At 40.4% G+C, this 21805-nt stretch overlaps 1 protein-coding gene across 8 annotated transcripts in view; it reads left to right on the top strand.

The window, feature by feature from the left end:
• TWSG1 (twisted gastrulation BMP signaling modulator 1) overlaps nucleotides 1-21805 on the top strand; it is a 58955-nt gene that overhangs the window by 27005 nt on the left and 10145 nt on the right. For 3 of the 8 annotated variants that reach the window (XM_067014629.1, XM_067014630.1, XM_067014631.1), the window contains exons 4-5: nucleotides 15329-15595; nucleotides 17083-17193. In XM_067014629.1, the coding sequence (XP_066870730.1) occupies nucleotides 15329-15595; nucleotides 17083-17193 (378 nt within the window). Of the gene's footprint in view, nucleotides 1-15328; nucleotides 15596-17082; nucleotides 20097-21805 lie in introns of those variants that run through there. The other 5 variants (XM_067014633.1, XM_067014635.1, XM_067014634.1 and 2 more) reach the window with 2 other exon arrangements.

A 21805-nucleotide genomic window follows, 5' to 3' on the forward strand; every position in this document is an offset into this window, starting at 1 on the left:
AATCCGCCTGCCGATGCAGGAGACACGGGTTCGTGCCCTGGTCCGGGAAGATCCCACATGCCGCGGAGCAACTAAGCCCGTGAGCCATGGCTGCTGGGCCTGCGCGTCCGGAGCCTGTGCTCCGCAACGGGAGAGGCCACAACAGTGAGAGGCCCGCATACCGCAAAAAAAAAAAAAATAAAAAAAATAAAAAAATAAAAAAAAAAAAATAAAAAAAAAAAAATAAAAAATTAAGTACAGGGCTTCCCTGGTGGCGCAGTGGTTGAGAATCCGCCTGCCGATGCAGGAGACACGGGTTCGTGCCCTGGTCCGGGAAGATCCCACATGCCGCGGAGCAACTAAGCCCGTGAGCCATGGCCGCTGAGCCTGCGCATCCGGAGCCTGTGCTCCGCAACGGGAGAGGCCACAACAGTGAGAGGCCCGCATACCGCAAAAAAAAAAAAAAAAAAAAAAAAAAATTAAGTACATATAAGGCTATAGCTAATTGTGCATGTGGGGAATAGGTAAGCTTCTTATGCATAATAATATTCCCCTCTTTTAATTTTTTAAGCATTGTTTTTAAGGAGGAATTAGCCCTTTCAATAATGGCCTGACCTTGAGAGTTATATGGGATACCTGTTCGGTGAGATATAAGATGCATAGTACAAAAATTATGAAAGGCAGTGGAAGTATAAGCAGAGGCATTATCAGTTTTAATTTGCTTTGGAATATTAAATACAGAGAAGGCAGCAAGTAAATGGTTAGCCACATGCTTAAAAGCTTCTCCAGTTTGGGCGGTGGCAAAAATGAAACCTGAGTAAGTATCAACAATAACAGGTAAAAATTTTGAATGCCCAAAAGGCTGATAAAGAGTCACATCCATTTGCCAAATATCATTAGGGAGTAATCCCCTTGGATTGATTCCATGCATAGGAACATTATGATGTGTAGGACAAACTGGGCAGGTTTTAACTATTTGACGGGCTTGTTCTCTAGTTACTTTAAACCTTTTGCGTAAGGAGGCAGCATTTTCATGGAAGTGAGAATGACTTTGAGTGGCAAGTTCAAAAGGGGAGGCAAGAAAAATATGCGTGAGGGCATCAGCTAATGCATTTCCTTCGGCCAGACCTCCGGGGAGAGTACTGTGAGCCCAAATATGTTCTATAACTATAGGGGCTATACGAAGGTCTAATGTTTTTTTGAACTTCCTTAAAAAGGTGAAACAATTCTTCATCAGCAGACACAATATATGCTTGTGGCAAGGCTTTTACTGCTGATACTACATATTGACTGTCTGAATAGATATTTATGGGACAAGAATATGTAGAAAGTGCTAAAGAGACAGCTTTCAATTCTGCTCTTTGAACAGACATGGTGTCATATTTATAGACAGTAGTGGTTTGTGTTCAGAAGAGATGAATACAATAGCAATAATCCCAGTTTTGCTAGCGTCTAGAAAGACGGAGGGAGCTTTAAGAGGAATAGGGCTAATTTGAGAAAAAGAGGTTACAGGCACCTGCTGAAGAAACTGTAATAATTTATCAGCAGGCAGATGATATTTAATTTGTCCAGGAAAGGAAGCCAGGGCAATCTGCCATTCAAGAGAATTTTGCAACAAATTTTCTATTTTATTAGCGGTTAGCTAGCATAGGATACAATAAATAATCAGGTTCTTTACCCAGGAGCTGAATTACACGATGTCTTCCCTTGGTAGTTAAAATAGCTAAAAGGTCAATAACGGGATTAATAACATGCAAATGATGCAAAGCTAAATGAATCCATTCTAAAGGGCCATGAGATTGCCAAATCACAGCCAGAGGAAGTTTATTAGGAAGGCACATAGATACAAAGGTTGAGAGATATCAACCCGGGTTACTTGGGCTTGAGAAAGGGCCCTATTTACTAAATCTATGGCAGCTTGAGCGTGAGGAGTAAGGGTTCGAGAGGAATGAAGTTGAGAAGGTCCCTTAAGAATGTCAAATAAAGGTGATAATTGTTCTGCTGTTAAGGATAAATAAGGGCGGATCCAATTTATGTCTCCCAATAATTTTTGAAAATCATTCAGGGTAGTTAAGTGTTGTGTTTGTATTTGTAATTTTTGTGGGCGAATGGTACGTTGATTAATAACTGTTCCCAAATATTCAAAAGGCTCAGTTTTCTGTACTTTATCTGGGGAAATAACTAAGGAATATTCTTGCAAACATTTCAATAAGGTAGAAAAGGCCTCTTGTAAAAAAGGCTCACTGGAGGCAGCAAGTAAAATATCATCCATATAATGTATACAATAAATATTAAGATATTGCGATGGAAATGGCTTTAAGGCCCTGGCCACATATTCCTGACAGAGGGTAGGGCTATTAGCCATTCCCCTGGGGTAAAACTCGCCATTGAAAGCGAGTATAGGGTTGAGCTAAGTTGATGGAAGGAATGGAGAATGCAAATTTTTCTCCATCAGAAGGTGCCAGGGGTATGGTGAAAAAAACAATCTTTAAGATCAATAACTAATAATTTATATGTTAATGGAATAGCATTAGGAGCAGGGAGACCAGGTTGCAAGGCTCCCATAGGTTTCATAACTTTATTAACAGCTCTAAGATCTTGCAATAATCACCATTTGCCAGATTTCTTTTTAATAACAAAAATAGGGGTATTCCAAGGGCTATTAGAAGGTATAACATGTCCTAGGGATAATTGTTCTTCAACTAAACGGTTGGCTGCCTCTAATTTCTCTCTTGTTAAGGGCCATTGATCTACCCATACCAGAGATTGTTGTAACCACTCCAGAGGCATGGCATGGTGCAGCATCAATGACCCAGAGTAAAACCCAACCCTTGTCAATTTGCATTATTGACAACCTGTAAAGATTGAGTAGAGCCTTGAAGATTTTTTCCTAGACCTTTCCCTGGGAGATAACCCCACTTCCTCATTATGTGCATAATTGTGGCTGGCTGTTGGTTCAAGGGAAGTGCAGTGGTTTGCAGGGACAGTCCCATCTGAGAAAGAATGTCTCTTCCCCAGAGATTAACTTCAATGTCAAGAACAAAAGGTTGAAAAATTCCAGATAATCCATCTTTAGTAACCCATGTTAATTGATTAGAACTCACCTTAGGGGATACAGCATATCCTACTCCCCTGATGGAAGTAGTGGCCTCTTGTACTGGCCACGAGGAAGGCCATTGGGATGATGCTAATACTGACACATCAGCCCCTGTATCTATTAATCCTACAAAGGATCTTCCAGCCACCTTTAATTGAAGCATAGGTTTATCCGGGGAAATTAATTGAGCCCAATAAGCAGAGGTTGAGCCAAAACCGCCTGTTCCTCTCTTGCCTTTTATGGGAGCATTATCTGTAAAAACTCTAGGTAATATTATTAATTGAGCAATAGGGATCTTTGGTTGAAGAGAAATATTACCCTGTTTAAGGCTAACCGTAAGCTGGATTTCTCCTGTATAATCTTCATCAATTACTCCAGGATGAACTACCAATCCTTTCATGGTCCAACTAGACCTACTAAAAATAAATCCCATTGTCCCCTGAGGAAGTGGTCCCCAGACCCCAGTGGGAACAAGTTTGGGGGGTTGACCAGCCTCCAAAAAGGTAGCATAAACTGGAGACAGGTCTAATCCTGCACTGGAGGGGACCCAATTGGGTCCCGTTGAAGGGACCCAATTCCTGGGAGGTTGGAGGTATTTGCTTGAGATCCATTGGAGAATTGCTGGCTGGGACCCAAGAAGTCATGGCTGCTATTGTTTGATGGGGCTGCAGCGAGCCCCGCTTCATGTTTCCCGGCAAGGGATTTCCAAATCGATCTGTCTTACTCCTGCATTCATTTGCCCAATGAAATCCTCTTTTGCACTTTGGACATAAACTTGGAGCTTTTTTAGGATCTGGTTTACTACCCTGATAAGGAGAATTGGGACATGGAGCCTTAAAGTGCCCTAACTGTCCACATTGAAAACAAGTTCCTTTCTTTCCTTTCTGTGATGCAGTCATTTGCTGATGCATGGTCTTCAAAGGAATACCCTTCAAAGCTGCTGCTAAGGTTACTCCTTGCAAATAAGAGGGGCTGATTTCAGCACAAAGCCTAATATAATCTTCTAAGGTACCGTTTTTCTTCCAAGGACGGATAGCTGCTTGGCAAGCGGAATTAGCATTTTCAAAAGCCAACTGTTTAACAATTATAGTTCCTGCTTCACCATCAACCACAATGCGGCTTACTGCAGTCAACAGTCTAGAAACGAAATCCTGATATGGCTCGTCTGGCCCCTGTCTAATCTTAGAAAGTTCCTCAGTTCTCATGCCTGAAGAAGGAAGTTTTTTCCAAGCACGTGTAGCATTCTCATTAATCTGACTGTAAGCTACATCGGGATAATTTATCTGTGCTCCAACATCATAGTATTGTCCTGCTCCTACTAACATATCGTAATTTACAGGGATGTTGGCTCTTCTATTATACATGGCTACCTCATTACATCGATCATTATATTCAGCCTTCCATAGCAAATAATCATCCCCAGATAAACAAGCCTGTGCTACGACCTTCCAATCCCCAGGACATAAAGCCTCTCTACTTAAGTTATCCAATAAAGAAAGAGTGAAAGGAGCGGTAGCTCCATATTGAGCAGTGGCTGTTTTTATTTCCTTCAGAACCTTAAAATTTAATGAGGAATACACTCGTTGGCCAACCTGTAAAGTTACTGGAAAAGCATGGAAAGAAGACACATCTTCCCCCAATGCTCGAGCTTGCTGCAAAACAGCTTGAAGCGGGGATAAATCAGAAGTGGCTTTCCTATTCTGAATACTAGTTGGGACCAACAATGGAGTAGAAGGCCGACTAAGGGGAGGTGCAGGAGCAGAGGGAATAACCACAGACGGAAAAGAGCGGGGAAGCTCAGCCCTAAGTTCTTGAGGCTTCCCTGAAATAACAGGATAAGCATCTAAATCATCATCTAAATAATTATTGGTGCCAATTTCCACCCCTTGGGAAGTAAGTAGAGGAGGAGGAGGAAGAAGAGTATCAACACAAGGAGCATGAGAGGTTGTTTCCTCCGCTGGTTTCAGGACTTCGAAAGAAGACAATTGGTCTTCAATTCCTCCTTTGACTTAACCGAAACCACTTCTATCTTATGCAGAGGATCAAGGATTTCTCGAATTTGAGTCCACAAAGTCATGGTTCCAGGAGGCAAAGCAGCCGCGCCTCTAACATACAATTGATTCTTAAATTCTTGCCCCATTTTGCGCCAAGCTTCAAGATTAAGAGTACCCTCCTCTGGAAACCATGGGCATAATTCTTGCATTGTTTCGAAAAACTGTTTCAAAGCAGATTTGGAAATTGAAACTCCCTTTTCTTTTAGCAAAGCTTGTAATGCAACTATAAAATAAGTACGCTCAACAGACTGTTCTTGCCCCATTTTACTCCCGTTGTCCCTGTCCCCTCTCAAGACAGGGTCCCCTTACCTGAATGTAACTTGAACAACAGTTTGCCACGTCTTTCAGGTCCCTGTTCGGGCGCCACTTGTCGCTGCCAGCACGATCAAGGGCTCGAATCCAGGCGGCAAGGGGATGAAAAGAAAGTTTAAGAGGAAAGAATGAGGACGGGAGGGACACCAGGCGCCATTGCAAACAAGTGTCAGTTTTATTGTTTATATGCACAGCTTTTATAATATGCAGATACAGGAAGTTCGGGGAGTTAAGGCACACTAGGTTCTGTTTAAGATTAGGTTAGTTTCTTCCTTTTGGGATCAGCCTGTCCTTCATCCTGCTAACTTCTTTTTTTTTTTTTTTTTTTTTTTGCGGTATGCGGGCCTCTCACTGCTGTGGCCTCTCCCGCCGCGGAGCACAGGCTCCGGACGCGCAGGCCCAGCGGCCATGGCTCACGGGCTCAGTTGCTCCGCGGCATGTGGGATCCTCCCGGACCAGGGCACGAACCCGTGTCTCCTGCATCGGCAGGCGGACTCTCAACCACTGCGCCACCAGGGAAGCCCTGCTGCTAACTTCTTGATAACAATATTTTTAACTTCTCTGTTTGTACCCAAAGTTTCTGTTATGACTGGGCATATGGTTCTTGACCTTGTGATAAACATTAGCAAAAAAGGGGCTTTCATCCGTCCAGAATGGGCTTCACCTGCACTCGTCATGCACTGATCACCTCGGGGAAAACATGGGTGGAGAAGTCCCAAGAGCGTAGGCTCAACCTTATTGAGGCATGCATGAACGCCTGCCTCTATTTGGGGAGCCTGTGCTCAATTGGTCATGCTCCTCCAGGCCGAATACCCTTAACGAGCATGGCGCGCTCCACAGGTGGACATGTAGTTGCTTCCAGTCTTTTACCATTACAAATAATAGTATGATGAATTACCTCGTATAGATAGTCAGTTCTGTTTAATATTGCTAGATGTTGTCAAGTTCTCCTCCCAAAGGGGTTTATCATTTGCATTCCCACCAATGAGGCACATCTCTTCATCTCCACTGGTATCACCCTAGACCAAGCCTCCAGCAGATTTTGACTGGACTTGGAAACACTGTATTTTGACGGATTTTGAACTTCTTCCACTCTCCTTCAGAAACTCCAACTCCTTTAAAACACATTTTAGTGGATTTTTCCATCTCTTATCCCTCCTTTTGCCTGTTATCTTTATATCCTCAGTCACTTCCCCCTCATTTATCAATAGCTTCAGTACCTGAATCAACGTCTCACTTCCACCACTAAACCCACTGCCCCTTTCGACAGTTCCAGTGTGCACATTGAAGATCCACCCTGGCCTTTTGTTCCTAGGCCTCCTTAGTGACGATGGTTTTTTTTTTGTTTTTTTGTTTTTTAACATCTTTATTGGAGTATAATTGCTTTACAATGGTGTGTTAGTTTCTGCTTTACAACAAAGTGAATCAGTTATACATATACATATGTTCCCATATCTCTTCCCTCTTGCGTCACCCTCTCTCCCACCCTCCCTATCCCACCCCTCTAGGTGGTCACAAAGCACAGAGGTGATCTCCCTTCCATTCCACCCTCTCACTTCGTCACAGCTTACCCTTCCCCGTCCCCATATCCTCAAGTCCATGCTCGAGTAAGTCTGTGTTTTATTCCCGTCCTACCCCTAGTCTCTTCATGACATTTTTTTCCCTTAGAGTCCATATATATGTGTTAGCATACGGTATTTGTTTTTCTCCTTCTGACTTACTTCACTCTGTATGACAGACTCCAGGTCTATCCACCTCACTACAAATAACTCAGTTTCATTTCTTTTTATGGCTGAGTAATATTCCATTATATATATGTTCCACATCTTCTTTATCCATTCATCTGTTGATGGACACTTAGGTTGCTTGCATGTCCTGGCTATTGTAAATAGTGAACATTTTGGTACATGACTCTTTCTGAATTATGGTTTTCTCAGGGTATATGCCCAGTAGTGGGATTGCTGGGTCATATGGTAGTTCTATTTGTAGTTTTTTAAGGAACCTCCATACTGTTCTCCATAGTGGCTGTATCAATTTACATTCCCACCAGCAGTGCAAGAGTGTTCCCTTTTCTCCACACCTTCTCCAGCTTTTATTGTTTCTAGATTTTTTGATGATGGCCATTCTGACCGGTGTGAGATGATATCTCATTGTAGCTTTGATTTGCATTTCTCTAATGATTAATGATGTTGAGCATTCTTTCATGTGTTTGTTGGCAATCTGTATATCTTCTTTGGAGAAATGTCTGTTTAGGTCTTCTGCCCATTTTTGGATTGGGTTGTTTGTTTTTTTGTTATTGAGCTGCATGAGTTGCTTATAAATTTTGGAGATTAATCCTTTCTCAGTTGCTTCATTTGCAAATATTTTCTCCCATTCTGAGGGTTGTCTTTTGGTCTTGTTTATGGTATCCTGTGCTGTGCAAAAGCTTTTAAGTTTCATTAGGTCCCATTTGTTTATTTTTGATTTTATTTCCATTTCTCTAGGAGGTGGGTCAAAAAGGATCTTGCTGTGATTTATTTCACAGAGTGTTCTGCCTAAGTTTTCCTCTAAGAGTTTGATAGTGTCTGGCCTTACATTTAGGTCTTTAACCCATTTTGAGTTTATTTTTGTGTGTGGTGTTAGGGAGTGTTCTAATTTCATACTTTTACATGTAGCTGTCCAGTTTTCCCAGCACCACTTATTGAAGAGGCTGTCTTTTCTCCACTGTATATCCTTCCCTCCTTTATCAAAGATAAGGTGACCATATGTGTGTGGGTTTATCTCTGGGCTTTCTATCCTGTTCCATTGATGTATATTTCTGTTTTTGTGCCAGTACCATACTGTCTTGATTACTGTAGCCTTGTAGTAGAGTCTGAAGTCAGGGAGCCTGATTCCTCCAGCTCCATTTTTCGTTCTCAAGATTGCTTTGGCTATTCGGGGTCTTTTCTGTTTCCATACAAATTGTGAAATTTTTTGTTCTAGTTCTTTAAAAAATGCCAGTTGTAATTTGATAGGGATTGCATTGAATCTGTAGATTGCTTTGGGTAGTAGGGTCATTTTCACAATGTTGATTCTTCCAATCCAAGAACATGGTATATCTCTCCATCTATTTGTATCATCTTTAATTTCTTTCATCAGTGTCTTATAATTTTCTGCATACAGGTCTTTTGTCTCCTTAGGTAGGTTTATTCCTAGATATTTTATTCTTTTTGCTGCAATGGTAAATGGGAGTGTTTTCTTAATTTCATTCTCAGATTTTTCATCATTAGTGTATAAGAATGCCAGAGATTTCTGTGCATTACTTTTGTATCCTGCAGCTTTACCAAATTCATTGATTAGCTCTAGTAGTTTTCTGGTAGCATCCTTAGGATTCTCTATGTATAGTATCTTGTCATCTGCAAACAGTGACAGCTTTACTTCTTCTTTTCCTATTTGGATTCCTTTTATTTCTCTTTCTTCTCTGATTGCTGTGGCTAGAACTTCCAAAACTAGGTTGAATAAGAGTGGTGAGAGTGGGCAACCTTGTCTTGTTCCTGACATTAGTGGAAATGGTTTCAGTTTTTCACCATTGAGAACGATGCTGGCTGTGGGTTTGTCATATATGGCCTTTATTATGTTGAGGAAAGTTCCCTGTATGCCTACTTTCTGCAGGGTTTTTATCATAAATGGGTGTTGAATTTTGTCAAAAGCTTTCTCTGCATCTATTGAGATGATCATACGGTAAATCCACCCCACCATCAGGTACCCAGCCCATAGGTCGGTGCTTAATTCCCCTCTTTCCTTATATCCGACATCCAATTCAAACCAAACGATCCTCTGTTGCACTTTTAAAATATGACGTGTGAGAGGCACATTTTAAAGATGTAATAGGGGATCGATCAAACAAGATAGGGCAGAAGACCCAGAAAGAGAAAAACATGGGTTGGAGGAAACAATAGCTTTAACCAAGAGTTAAGGATGGTTGTAGGATGATAACTGTTCTTTCATATCATGGTCAGTCAGGTGCAGCCATAGAGGATACACAGGAGAAGCTGAGGAAACAGCTTTCATCATGCTCCCAGGTCTCAGGGAGGGGTCACTGCATGCCACGCAGGGTCCCAGGGGAAGAGCCAGGTTTTGGTCAAGTGGGAAAGACAGGAGCAGAGGAAAGTGTTGGCAGTCTTCGTTTGGGGTTTCTGCAGGAAAGGCAGGGTGGGGCAGGGCAAGCAGTGTAGAAGTGGCTAGTCTGAATAATTTTGGTGGACTCTAAGCTGTGGGGGTGGTCCCTTGTCTGGTACATGGCCCCAGGATGGTGAAGGCAGAGGAATATATTGCCTCCCGGGATGTACTGGCCAGACAGAGGAGGTCTGGCTCTGTGTTGGTTAGTTTGCTGGATCCAAGAATTGCCTACCTCAGGAGGGGCAAGCTCTCTCCCACCAGAAAGGCTTTTTCTGTATTATACAGAAGATTTAAAGCATCAATGATGTAGAGACCTAGGAGACACCTAGCCTGACCAAAGCAAGAAGTGAGGGTTCTGAGGGGCTTATCTCTGAGAAGGAACTGCATTCCATAGGATATCAAGCATGTACTTGAGAAGCAGAATGATTTTTCAAGACGTGCTGAAAGTTTATGTATGGTCCTCAAGAAAAGAAAATTCCAAGCATAGAAAATTCCAAGAAAAAACAAAAGTTCAACAAGAAAATATTCGTCCATAAAGGAATTAAATATAGCAGTTCGTTTTCTATTATGAAAATTTTCACACATACACAGAAGTTGAGAGAATAGCATGATGATTCCTATATGCCTGTACTTCAGCAGTTGTCAAGAATATGCCATCTTTGTTTCATCTATCCTTTTTCATTCCTTTCTCTTTCTTTGTGTGAAAGTGATTAAAAAGCAAGTAACATTGTGGTAACCTAAGTGGGAGGAGAGTCCAAAAGGAAGGGGATATCCATATGTGTATGGCTGATTCATTTTGTTGTGCAGTGGAGGCTAACGCCACATTGTAAAGCAACCATACTCCAATAAAAATTAATTTAACAAAAAAGCAAGTTAGAAACAGTAAATCATTTTTACTCTTGCATTTTTCAATATCAATCTCTAAAGTAAATACAGACACTTGCCTTTTTAATCATAGTGCCTTATGACACCTAACAAAATTAACAATAATTTCTTTGTTTAATCTAAAATTCAGTTCATGATCACATTTCTCCTGATTTCTCAAAAGTGTGTGTATAATTGATTAGTTCAGGTGGATCCAGACAAGGTCCTTGTGTTATATCTGGTTGCTGCGTCTGAGTCCTCCTTTAATCCAGACTGGCCCCCTCTTTTTTTTCTCATGGCATTTGACATACTGAAGAAACAGTATCAGTTTTCCTGTAGAATAGCCCACGTTCAGGATTTGACTGTTTGCTTCCTTGAGATACCATTTAACTTGTTCCTCTCTCCATATTTCCAGTAATTTGGAGCTAATTACGAAAGTTTGGTTAGATTCAGGTGTAATCATTTTTTGCTAAGAAGACCTCATAGGTAATGCTATATGAAAGGTAGCATGGTTTTCAGTATTTTATGGAGTTCAAAGAAAAGTTCATTTCATCTTGAAATTAGAAATATTTTCCTTTGGAAGTGTGACGTTGGACAAGGAAATTCTGTCACAGTATCTGTTCTGCAGTCATCAGTGTTCATGGGGTCATGTGAAGGTAGCTGCTGTTTGCTGGTTTTCAACGTTCAGAATCAGTGTTTAATAAGACAAGAAGATTTCATTATACATAGGCAACAGAATGTATAATAGTTATAAAATTTGTTGATGTCACAGGAGAAGTTGGGTAGGGAAAGTGGAAAGGGCAACAGTATCCTTATTTGCAAATGAGGGAATTAAGCAACGTGGAATAAAAGTGAGAAGTTTAAGTGTATTTAAGATTACAAAAGAAACAAATTATAGTATTAGAATAATATAATTATTAGAAATATGGGAGATCACAGCATGGAATTAGAAAAGAACACAGCATGGTACATTAGAAAAATTCAATGTGTGTTAGAGGTTATTATTATTTGATTGCAAATAACTGTTTTAATTCATCTATTGAATATTTTTATTTGCTAAAATGTTATGAGCTTTATAGTCATAGAATAAAAATCTAGGCTATTCCACCTACTTACAGCAATGTTTTCTAGGATTATTGTCTCCCCCTTCCTCTTTTAATGTTGATCAATTACATTAAATGCCTGCTCAGCTGTAAACAGCTTCCAAGTCATGACTGTGAGTCTTTGGATGAGTACGTGAGATTGAACTCCCACGGACATGTGGACATAAGTTGCACCCTTCCGTAACCACCCCTCAACTTCCCCCAGTTGTGAATTGATCAGAATTCAAATAAAATAGTTTTTCCACTCAAAATAAAAAAAGAAATATGGGAGAGAGATGGGGTTAGTGTAAATGAACTTAATCTTCATTTTTCATTTAAGAAGATTAATAGGCAATGTCTACAGTTGTTTTTACTGCTACTTATAAATTAATCATTTTTACTTAAATTCTTGTAGCAGTAACCACCAGAGAAACTTAGAACAGACTTTAAAAGTAGCTGTGTATGGGGAGTACACTTTCGGGTGGGAGGAGTGGGATGCGGGTGGGAGGAGGGGAAAGGAATGCTCTTTTCATTGTAAGCTCCTCTGGACTCTGTGGTTGCTGTCTAACCAGCACACTAAAAGAAAGGAATAACTCTTTTTCCCCTTAGTCTTAATTTCTACCCTTAAAATGTGGTTTCATTGAGTAAACTCCAACTTGACATATCCTTAGTTTCCAAATGTATGATGAAACAAGTCAGATTTATAAAAGAATTAAGCACAGATTTTAAAACCCCTTCGCATTTAGTTGTAGACCAAGAACACGATAGCCATGAATTCTGGCTCACTGAAAGAAGTCGCATCAGGATTCTGGGCACTTAAAGGATTTGAGATGCTTGCCTTTTCAGTTGTTGCCATTTGTTTCCTGGTTATTGGCCTCCCAGGCTGTCATGTGCAGAGCCAATTTCTTGAAAAATTTTAGTATAATTAGTATGTAAATTTTGGTAGTGAAACAATGCCACAAAGGAACAAACTTTCTCAAGAAAATGATCATGAAGAGAAATGAGAGCTTCCAAAATAAACTTTATAGTCAACTAAACAAAAGCTCCCTAACTTCAGGGCAGTGGTGAGATGCTTCCCAGAAAGGTTTTACTAACTGGTTTAAATTATGGGTGGTTAGTAACTCCAACCAAAAAGTGATCCATTTTACATAGTGAAAATGGACAACTAAAGAATTTCCACAAAATCGAAAATGTTACTTTTCCTGAGCAGGATAACTCCCACACTTCATTCAAAGAGCAGATTCCATGGTTCACCACCCTTGAAAGAATGCAGACTCTGAAGAGTGCTTTAGTGTGGAAATAGAAGCAGAATCCGCTTGCCTAGGAGAACCTCTAGTGATGACCTCTGGACAAGAGCTTAATTAAAAAGAAGATAGATAAAAATTTTATAATAATGCCATGGAACACATATTACCTAGCAACTTTTTACTTCATGCTTCCTGGTTTTAATGCATTGTATTGAGGTTTAAATGAAAAATGCATTTGGCCTAAGTTTGTTAAATGCACAAAACTCCAAAAAAGTTTGTTGTTGTTGTTGTTGTTTTTTATGTAATGGAATCCCAGGATATGAGCACTGAAGTTTTTTCAAAGCCTCAGTAGATGTTGAGTTTAGCTCTTCTAAGAGTTGGACTTGGTTCTTCACCCTTTCCTCTCTAATTACTAGTTTTTATTCATTAAAGAGTCTGGCAGAAGAATATATTATGTATGTTTGCATAAAATAAGTATTCTAAGTATTATTTGCTTTTCAGTGGCACTTAAAGATTATTTCTAGAATGTGATTATTAGAGCAGTGGACACAAAATCAGGCTGAATCATAATCTTGTCTCTAATCCTAGATTATATAACATTGGACAAATAATTTAACTTATCTGGACCTTTTTCCTCTTTTATGAGTAAAGGAGTCCTATTTGACCATTGAATCCATGATTCTGTCACACAATCTAAATCATAAAAGTTCAGGTATATTGAAAGATATTACAAATGGTATGCACAACCTTGTTATCCTCAGCTCTTGCCTTGTTCCTTAAACTAACAAAATGTGGAACACACATGAGATAGTTTTTCCTTGTCCCTAAATTTATAAAGTACAGGAATTTATAAATTTGGTATAACTTTTCAAACTTTTAATCTGAGGAAAAAGAAAAACTTCATATTAGACCTAATAGTTGCTAAACAAAAATGAAACATAGTTTAGCTTTTAAATGTGAAATGTTCACAAAAGGAAATCCAGAGGCTTCTGTTTCAGTTATTATTGCTAGTAAGCAACCTACCCAAAAACGTAGTGGTTTAAAACAGTAGTAATCACTTAGTTAGCTCACAAACCTGCATTTTGGGTAAGGTTCTTTGGGGTTGCTCCGTTCTGCTCCACACAGTGTCATCCGGGACAGCTTGAAGGCTGGGGCTCATTAAACATTTCCACAGCTCTCTCCTTTATAGAAAAACTCCTTGGAAGTTTTCTATAGTGACTAATTCTCTTCTGCTATTTTCTCTTTTAAAAATAATTTTTTAAAATAATTCATTTTGAGACAACTTCAAATGTAGAGAAAATTTGCCAAAAGGGTAAAAAGACTCCCCAGTTATTAACATTTTATTGCATTTGCTCCGCTGCTTGGTACCTCTGGCTCTTGCCCTCTCCCTCCCCCCTGCCCAACACACACACACACTCACACTCACACACTCATGGGCATACACTCCCATGAGACTCTTTTTTTGAAACTTTAGAAAGCAAGCTTTACACACGATGTCCCATCACTGCTAAACAACCTTGATCTCCTGGACACATTGGTGTCTGCCAGATTTTTCCATATTAAAGTCACCGTTAGGGCTTCCCTGGTGGCGCAGTGGTTGAGAGTCCGCCTGCCGATGCAGGGGACGCGGGTTCGTGCCCCGGTCGGGGAGGATCCCACATATCGTGGAGCGGCTGGGCCCGTGAGCCATGGCTGCTGAGCCTCCGCGTCCGGAGCCTGTGCTCCGCAATGGGAGAGGCGGCAACAGTGAGAGGCCCCTGTACCGCAAAAAAAATAAATAAATAAAAAATAAAGTCACCGTTAACCCCTTTGTAATTGATTAGTATTTTGTAGTTTTCCAAGAGTACATCAGTATGTTCCTCATCCAACCTCTACCCACCAGCTTAGCATCCATTGACAATTCCCATCTGATCAAACACCTCTATGACGATTGCCAAATGGTGCTTTACTCTTTCCTTCATTTCGTCTACATTTATCCTTTGGCACTCTACTAAAAGGAGGAGCTTTCCCTTCTCCTCCATTTTTTTATTCTTTTATTTATAATACAAGGACTCATCAATCCCTATTTTATTCATAGGGTGGTAATCCATTACTATCACTATTTATTTTAATGTTAAAATTGTCAGTTTGGCCAGTGGGAGCCCCTTCAGGTTGCCTCCTGTGTTGTTTTGACATGTTCCATCATTCATTGATCACTTCTTTACTTTCTGGCACAGAAAGGTGTTCCAAGGTCATTTCGGACATTCCCTAACCCAGCCCTGGAGTCAATCTTTCCCCCAAGGAGCTCTGTTCCTCTTAGCCAGGGATAGGTATTTAGAAAACAAGATCTGGGCACTTGGTGTGCTCAGTGCTACTAGGGTGTCATCGCCTCTAGGCCCTCTCAGCAAAATACCTAGGAAGGTATCTAGGTACAGTGTTAGAAGGCACCTGATTTTAATATGTTGGAGTTTGGATTGCAAGGCAGTACCTAAGAATATCTCATGACATTTCAGTCAGTGAGAAAAAGAAATTTTATTCTCTTTGCCTTCCTCGCCACCCTCCCCCCCCCCCTGCCAGGTATGTGTAATCCTCGAAACTACAGTGACACGCCTCCAACTTCAAAGAGCACAGTGGAGGAGCTTCATGAACCCATCCCTTCTCTCTTCCGGGCACTCACAGAAGGAGACACTCAGTTGAACTGGAACATTGTTTCCTTCCCTGTTGCAGAAGAACTTTCACATCATGAGAATCTTGTTTCATTTTTAGAAACTGTGAACCAGCCACACCACCAAAATGTGTCTGTTCCCAGCAATAATGTTCATGCACCTTATTCCAGTGACAAAGGTAACTGCCACAGTTGGCTTTTTCTCTCTTGCCCCCCTCACTTTCTGTGTGGTCTGTGAAGCCTATATTAACATTATCTTTTACAGTTGCTTTTTGGTTTTGAGTGTGTATAGTCTTAAGTAAGTTCTGGACTTTAATAATCCCAATCCCCGAGTAAACAAGGAGGAGTTGTTCTCACAACTCCTTCAGACTTTTGGTGATAGAAGTTCTGTTGGAAAATAGATAACCAGGTTCTAATTTTGATATTTATTTGCATTATGCTTTCATTGTTCTTTTCATGAGATAGCAACAAGGCTGCTTACCTTATGCAGAGTTGTTCATCGTCAGGTAACATCCAGAGTGTCCTAGGAGGTAAGGTTTCTATAATAGCATTAGTACCACGAATGATGCCAGGTCATCAGCTGAATTTGTTAATGAGCAAGTTGGTATTACATTCACCTCATTTCCAGGTGTAGCCTTACCCCAGGTAGTGCTCTGCAAATGAGTGCTGTTGGTCAGAAGGGAAAGTGAATGAGAGAGTGACGTGTACAACTTGGAGAAGCATGTTAAGGAACATTTATTAGTGAGCACAGGTCATACCTTAACTTTGGAATGTAAAAGGCATGTAATTTTCATAAAGTCTGTGACATTTTCAAATTAAAGGCTCCACACAATTTCACTGTGGAAGAATAAGACAATTACGAATATTGCAGTTATTTCTTAAAATATGAGATGAGTTATATATAAACAGTATAATTTGTGGTTTTTTATTTGGCTTTTTTGTTGTGCCCTCCATTACAACCCTGTCTGTAAAGTCATATGAACTTTGGCCATCAATAGTAAAAACAAAACAGCTTTTGTTAATAAAGAGTAAGAATCCTTATTTCCTCTCAGGTTAAAGTATTTTATAAGACAAATTATAAACCTTGGGAAACATCAGAAATGTACCAAAATGTGTTTGCCACCACTTTCCCATTATTAAAATGTAAATAATCAACATGCTAGATATTAAATAATTCATAAATTTTTCTCAAAGTTTATTCAAATTCATGAACTAATAAGCAGGAAGCTTAATTCCTGGAAACACCACCGAGGATAATTTCTAATAGCTAATGCTAACTTGTGCCACATTGCTAATCACATTGCATCATTTGAATTACTTTATTTTATTGTAAATTCTCAGTATAAATTTAGAACAGTGTTTTTCAAACTTGTTTTAGCTGGAGAATTCTCTCCTTATGGAAATCTTATCAGAAATGCCCAGATCAAAGTCTGAAATCTGAGGAAGTGGTGAAGGAAGCCCTTTGCGTCTGAGCTGGAGTGGGAAACTCCCTTCTCAATGTGATTAACAGATGTGATCTTTTTTCCCCACACCTCACCTGTTGTCCTGGGCAGACTAGCAGGAAGAGAGCTAAGATAAATAACTGTTAATAATATTCAGCTGAGTGTTAAAGCCTTTCTTGCTTTTCCTATTTATTGTGCTAAAATCTTAATCTTTTATTTTTCAGAACACATGTGTACTGTGGTTTATTTTGATGACTGCATGTCCATACATCAGTGTAAAATATCCTGCGAGTCCATGGGGGCATCCAAATATCGCTGGTTCCATAACGCCTGCTGTGAGTGCATTGGTCCAGAGTGTATCGACTATGGTAGTAAAACTGTCAAATGTATGAACTGCATGTTTTAAAGAAGGAAATGGTATGCACACCAAAGCAATTTAGTCAAGGGTATGAAAAGCTATTCAATGATGTCTACTGGTTGCATCTGAATGCCAGCAGGTTAGGAAGGTGTGAAGAGTTTGGATTGAGTTACTTCTAAAGTATGACAAATCCGGGATTGTGTTAAATTATGATTATAACTGCTCTTATTGATCTTACTGCCCGCTGCTAGCGATAAGCCCTTTTCTTCTAAACACATGTACAGCTTTGATCACGTGAGAAGCAAGTGCATAGAGAACACCCTGAGAGAGGAGAGGTTTCTAACACAAAGCCTGGTGTCATTTTCTTGTCGCATTACAGAAACCTTTTGCGTCAAAGGTTTACAGCATGTTAACATAAGTTACGATTTCTTCATTGTACTACTCCTAGGACACTGAGTTTTTAGAGTTGTTTGCCATTTTTCACTGTGCCTGGTATTATTTACCTGTTCTATAAGTAGGGTAGATATTCAAATATATCACCCTGTGTTCTCACCAAAAAAATCACCATAAAAAGCTTAATTTCAAACCTCTTTATGTTGGTTTTAGAAGGGAAATGCTTACTGTATTTTACAATCTAAAACTCTTCCATAGCCAAATCCACCCTACGCTACACATACCGACAAAGCTGTAGGGAAAGTTTCTCCTCCTCCTCCATCCCCGGCCCAAAGTACTGCTGTAGGTAGTGATGAAGTATCTTTACCAAGAATTGCAGGGCACACCTATGAGGCTTTGTGAAATACATTGCTAGGGTAAATAAGAAGGGAGAGCTTTCCTCTGACTTAAGGTACAAGCTTAAAGAGCTCCAGGAATGGGGCTGCCAACCGGATTCCAGGGAAGTTTTATGGAAATGGCAGGGCTGTGCTAGCTGGACAGTGGGGATGAGCCTGCTCAGCCTTCGCGCCACGTTCTCCAGTGGATGGGTGGTTGGAGCGGATAAAGCAGAGAATTCCAGGTGTGAACGGGGGTGGGGGGGGGGGTGTTGAAAACGCCCTGTATTCTAATGGAAGCAAACTTAAAACTACTTACATTCATTATGTTGTTATTTTGTAATCTTTCCTTTAGGTTTGTGTATGGATCAGGTGTTCTTGTTAAACAAGGGTTATCACACAGTAGGGGGTTAAGACTGTGAACTGCCACCCAATCCCGCAAAATTCCCTGTTCAAGATGACATTAACTCTAAACACACTTCAGAACATTTGGGCAGCTTTTTATATAATGTTCCAGTGAAGATAAGTTTAAATAGTATGTGCCCCTCGTGGTAATAAAATCTCCATCTTCAAGCATGGGCCTGAAATGTACATATTTATATTCAGAGACTCTTAGCTTTACAAAATTATTAATTTCTCAAATAGTACATATTTGAATTCTAAGTAACTTTTTAGGAATACCTCTTTGTGTCTCTAAATACTGTAGTATATAAAAATAGATAATGCTCTTTGTATTCATTATCTGGACAATGGTTAGTTACAAGATCATATGTAATATTATGATTAACTCATAAAATGTAAAGACTTGACACCTTTTCTGCTCTTTCAGATAACTCTAATGAACACTCAAGGTACTTCAGCCTTTTAAAAAGTTGAAATTTAACTCATGGATGTATTTTTTGGATGGGAAAACATTGGGATGTCCTTTTCTTTTACCTGGAATGCCTTTTTTTACGAGTGCCTTGAAAACAAACATTAGCTCCCTTTCTTCATTAATACGTATAAAACTGAGGTTTTCTTGAACTTACGATAAAATTTTAAGAAATCTGCAGCCAGCTGCTTCATTTCAACTTTGCTGTTTTTCAGACTCATTTATACTTAGGAATAGAGGAATGCTTTTGTGTTTATTGACAACATACTTAATGTTTCCATAAATATGTCAGCAAACTTTTTAAAACTGCATTTATCTTCCCTTTTAGGTGTTCATTATTAAATTTTAAAATGTAATATCTCTTGTTGGGAGAATAATTTCTTGAACCATGTTATGTTTTAACTGATTTTTCTTTCCTCTATTTCTCCAAATAGAAATTATCCCTAAATATAATGGTAAGTTGTATATTCAAATTTTACTTAATTTTTTGGCTTATGAAGGGGTTAAAAGAAAGTGTTCACCTAAAGGATTCCATTTCCAATTCTATAATGTACTTCAGGTTTTGAATAACAATATTTTTACAAATTAAAAGTATAACATTTGGGAAACTGATAGCCCCACTAAAATTTAGACCTTCTATTACCATTCCAAGCACAATTCACTTCTATACTGAAGCTCTGATTAAAAAAAAAAAATAATCAAAAGTTAGGTTACCTTTTTTATAACTGGATCCAAAAAATTAAATCTTAAGTCTGTAGGTATTATGAAAGCCATATACAAAAGGTTCTTTCCTCTAGTAAGACATGTCCTTGCTTGTTGGTTTTCCTGTCTCCCCCATAACATCTAATTATTACTGAAACTGTACTCATAACAGTGGCACCAAACCAAATGATAATTCAAATGCAATGTCTTTGTTTACAGAGATGCTATAAAAAAGAGGCCTTCATTTAGAAATATGATTTCTAAAGTTTCAGAAAAAAAAATTGATAAAATGTTAGAATATTTGAATAACTATTTATAAATCAGAATAACATCAAAACGGAGAAAAGAAACTAAGACTTCTGAAAAATGAGGTAAATATAAATAAGCCACATATTTAAAGTTTGTTTTTAATGAAATCTTCGTTGAAGATTTTTTAATCTATTCTGCATTCCCAAGACTTTATTGTATTTTACATGATCTACAACATATAAAATAATGTATTTTTTCCTTTGGTTTTTCCTATAAACAAAAAAGTATTTTAATAAAAAATTAAAATGAGTGTGCCATGTTTTTGTTAACTTCAACATAACAAACCAAAATAAGTTTGCCAGTTCTGTCTAGTGAGGTTATTGTTCAAGGGATCAGCCGAGGCATGCCTCCTTTCTGGACGTCCCTACAGAGTCTGCTGAAACAAAGGGTCTTTCACAGTTTGCTCTCTGCTTTTTCATGAGCTTTATTCCAATATGGGGAAACCTTTGGAATGAAATACGTACCTTCTCCTTGCTTGCTCTGTGGGCCTTGTGATGCCAGCCAGCCTCACGAGAACTTCCTGGTGGTGGAAGGAGTCACTGAGAGAACATGGTGGGAAGAGACTCCCGGCCATTCCGCACTGACTCTCAAAGGGCAGTGTTACTGGAATTGAGAGCCCTCAGCTGTACACTCGTGAAATCAGTGTTATTTCACAGAATCACGTTTTGACAGCCTAGTGGAGGGGGAATCTGGAGAGGGGAAAATTCAAGAGGACAGGTTACCTGCCTGAGTGACTTCAGGGATGATGGACCTGAGGGGTAGATTAGTTTCAAGAACGATAGTTCATTGGATTCGGAAAGATGTTCTTTCCAAATGGCAGGCAGTCGTGTGGAGCCAAGGGGAGAGAGGGTCAGAGTTGGGGGTGGAGGGTGTCTCTGAGCTTGAGGAGTCAGCAGGGGCCAGACCGCGGGCAGGCTGGTGCCCATGCCCGTCAGCTCCACCCCCGGCGTTTTAGTCCATGGAGCCGGTGGGCACGCCTGCAGCCTGTGGCTTAAGAGTTAACGGCTTTGAGCCCTTAGAGATTTTTCCTAACCAACAGAAAACAAATTCATTTTACATCTTTTTATTTTGAAGTCTGTGCTGGAAGGATGGAGGCAGCAACAGCTGCAAGGTCTGTCTGGCTTGTGAGATGAGAACCCTCAGTGCAGAAGCAAAGACAGAAGAGACCTCTGCCCTCCCATGGGCGTGCTGTGACTCGCAGAAGGAAGCTGGAAAAGTGCAGAAATGCCCTCATTTGACTGAAGGTAGCACGAAAGTTAGACACAGTCACCACTGCAGTATCTTTACAGCAGAAAGGATTATATTTCCTGCCCCTTCCGCTTACGCTTCACACTGAAGTCGGGGGTGAGCCTCCTAGACCACGTGTGTGGTCATTACCGCCTGACCCCAGGTCCTGCGCCGGTGGATAGCAAGGCCTCTGTGCTCCTTTGCCTCAGAGGTCTGAGTTGCCCAGTAGGAGGTAGGCAGGCAGACAACCTGCTTTTGTTTTCCAGAAGCCTCACCTGCTCCCGGGGATTCTGCTGGGGGAAGGGGAGAGAGCGAGCGCCTTGGCAGCCTGAGAGTGAAGAGAAGGCCTCGGAAGAGGCCTGGACCTCCCTGTCCGCGGGGCTGTGCCAGCGTCCACTCGCCCTGGACCAGGCTGGAGCCCTGGGCGGGCCCGCAGCTCACACAGGGGGCCGGGCTCCTGAGCCTGCAGGTGCCTCTTTCTCGAGGTTTCAGCTTAGGAATGTGAGCAGCCCAGCCCTGGTTGTCCAGGGCACCCACACTGGCCCCTAGGGCTCTCTGAGATGCAGGACAGGTGACCACCTCTCAGGCAAATGTTGTATGCTCTGGGGCTCAGTCAGACTTTGATTTAAAGAAGTAAGGAGACACGACACATGGTGCCCCGGGTTTATGGCCTCTCAGCTGCAGCCCTGGCAGCCTCGCTGCTCACACTACCT

Source organism: Kogia breviceps, chromosome 15 (genome assembly GCF_026419965.1).
Source record: "Kogia breviceps isolate mKogBre1 chromosome 15, mKogBre1 haplotype 1, whole genome shotgun sequence".
Classification (NCBI taxonomy): Eukaryota; Metazoa; Chordata; class Mammalia; order Artiodactyla; family Physeteridae; genus Kogia; species Kogia breviceps.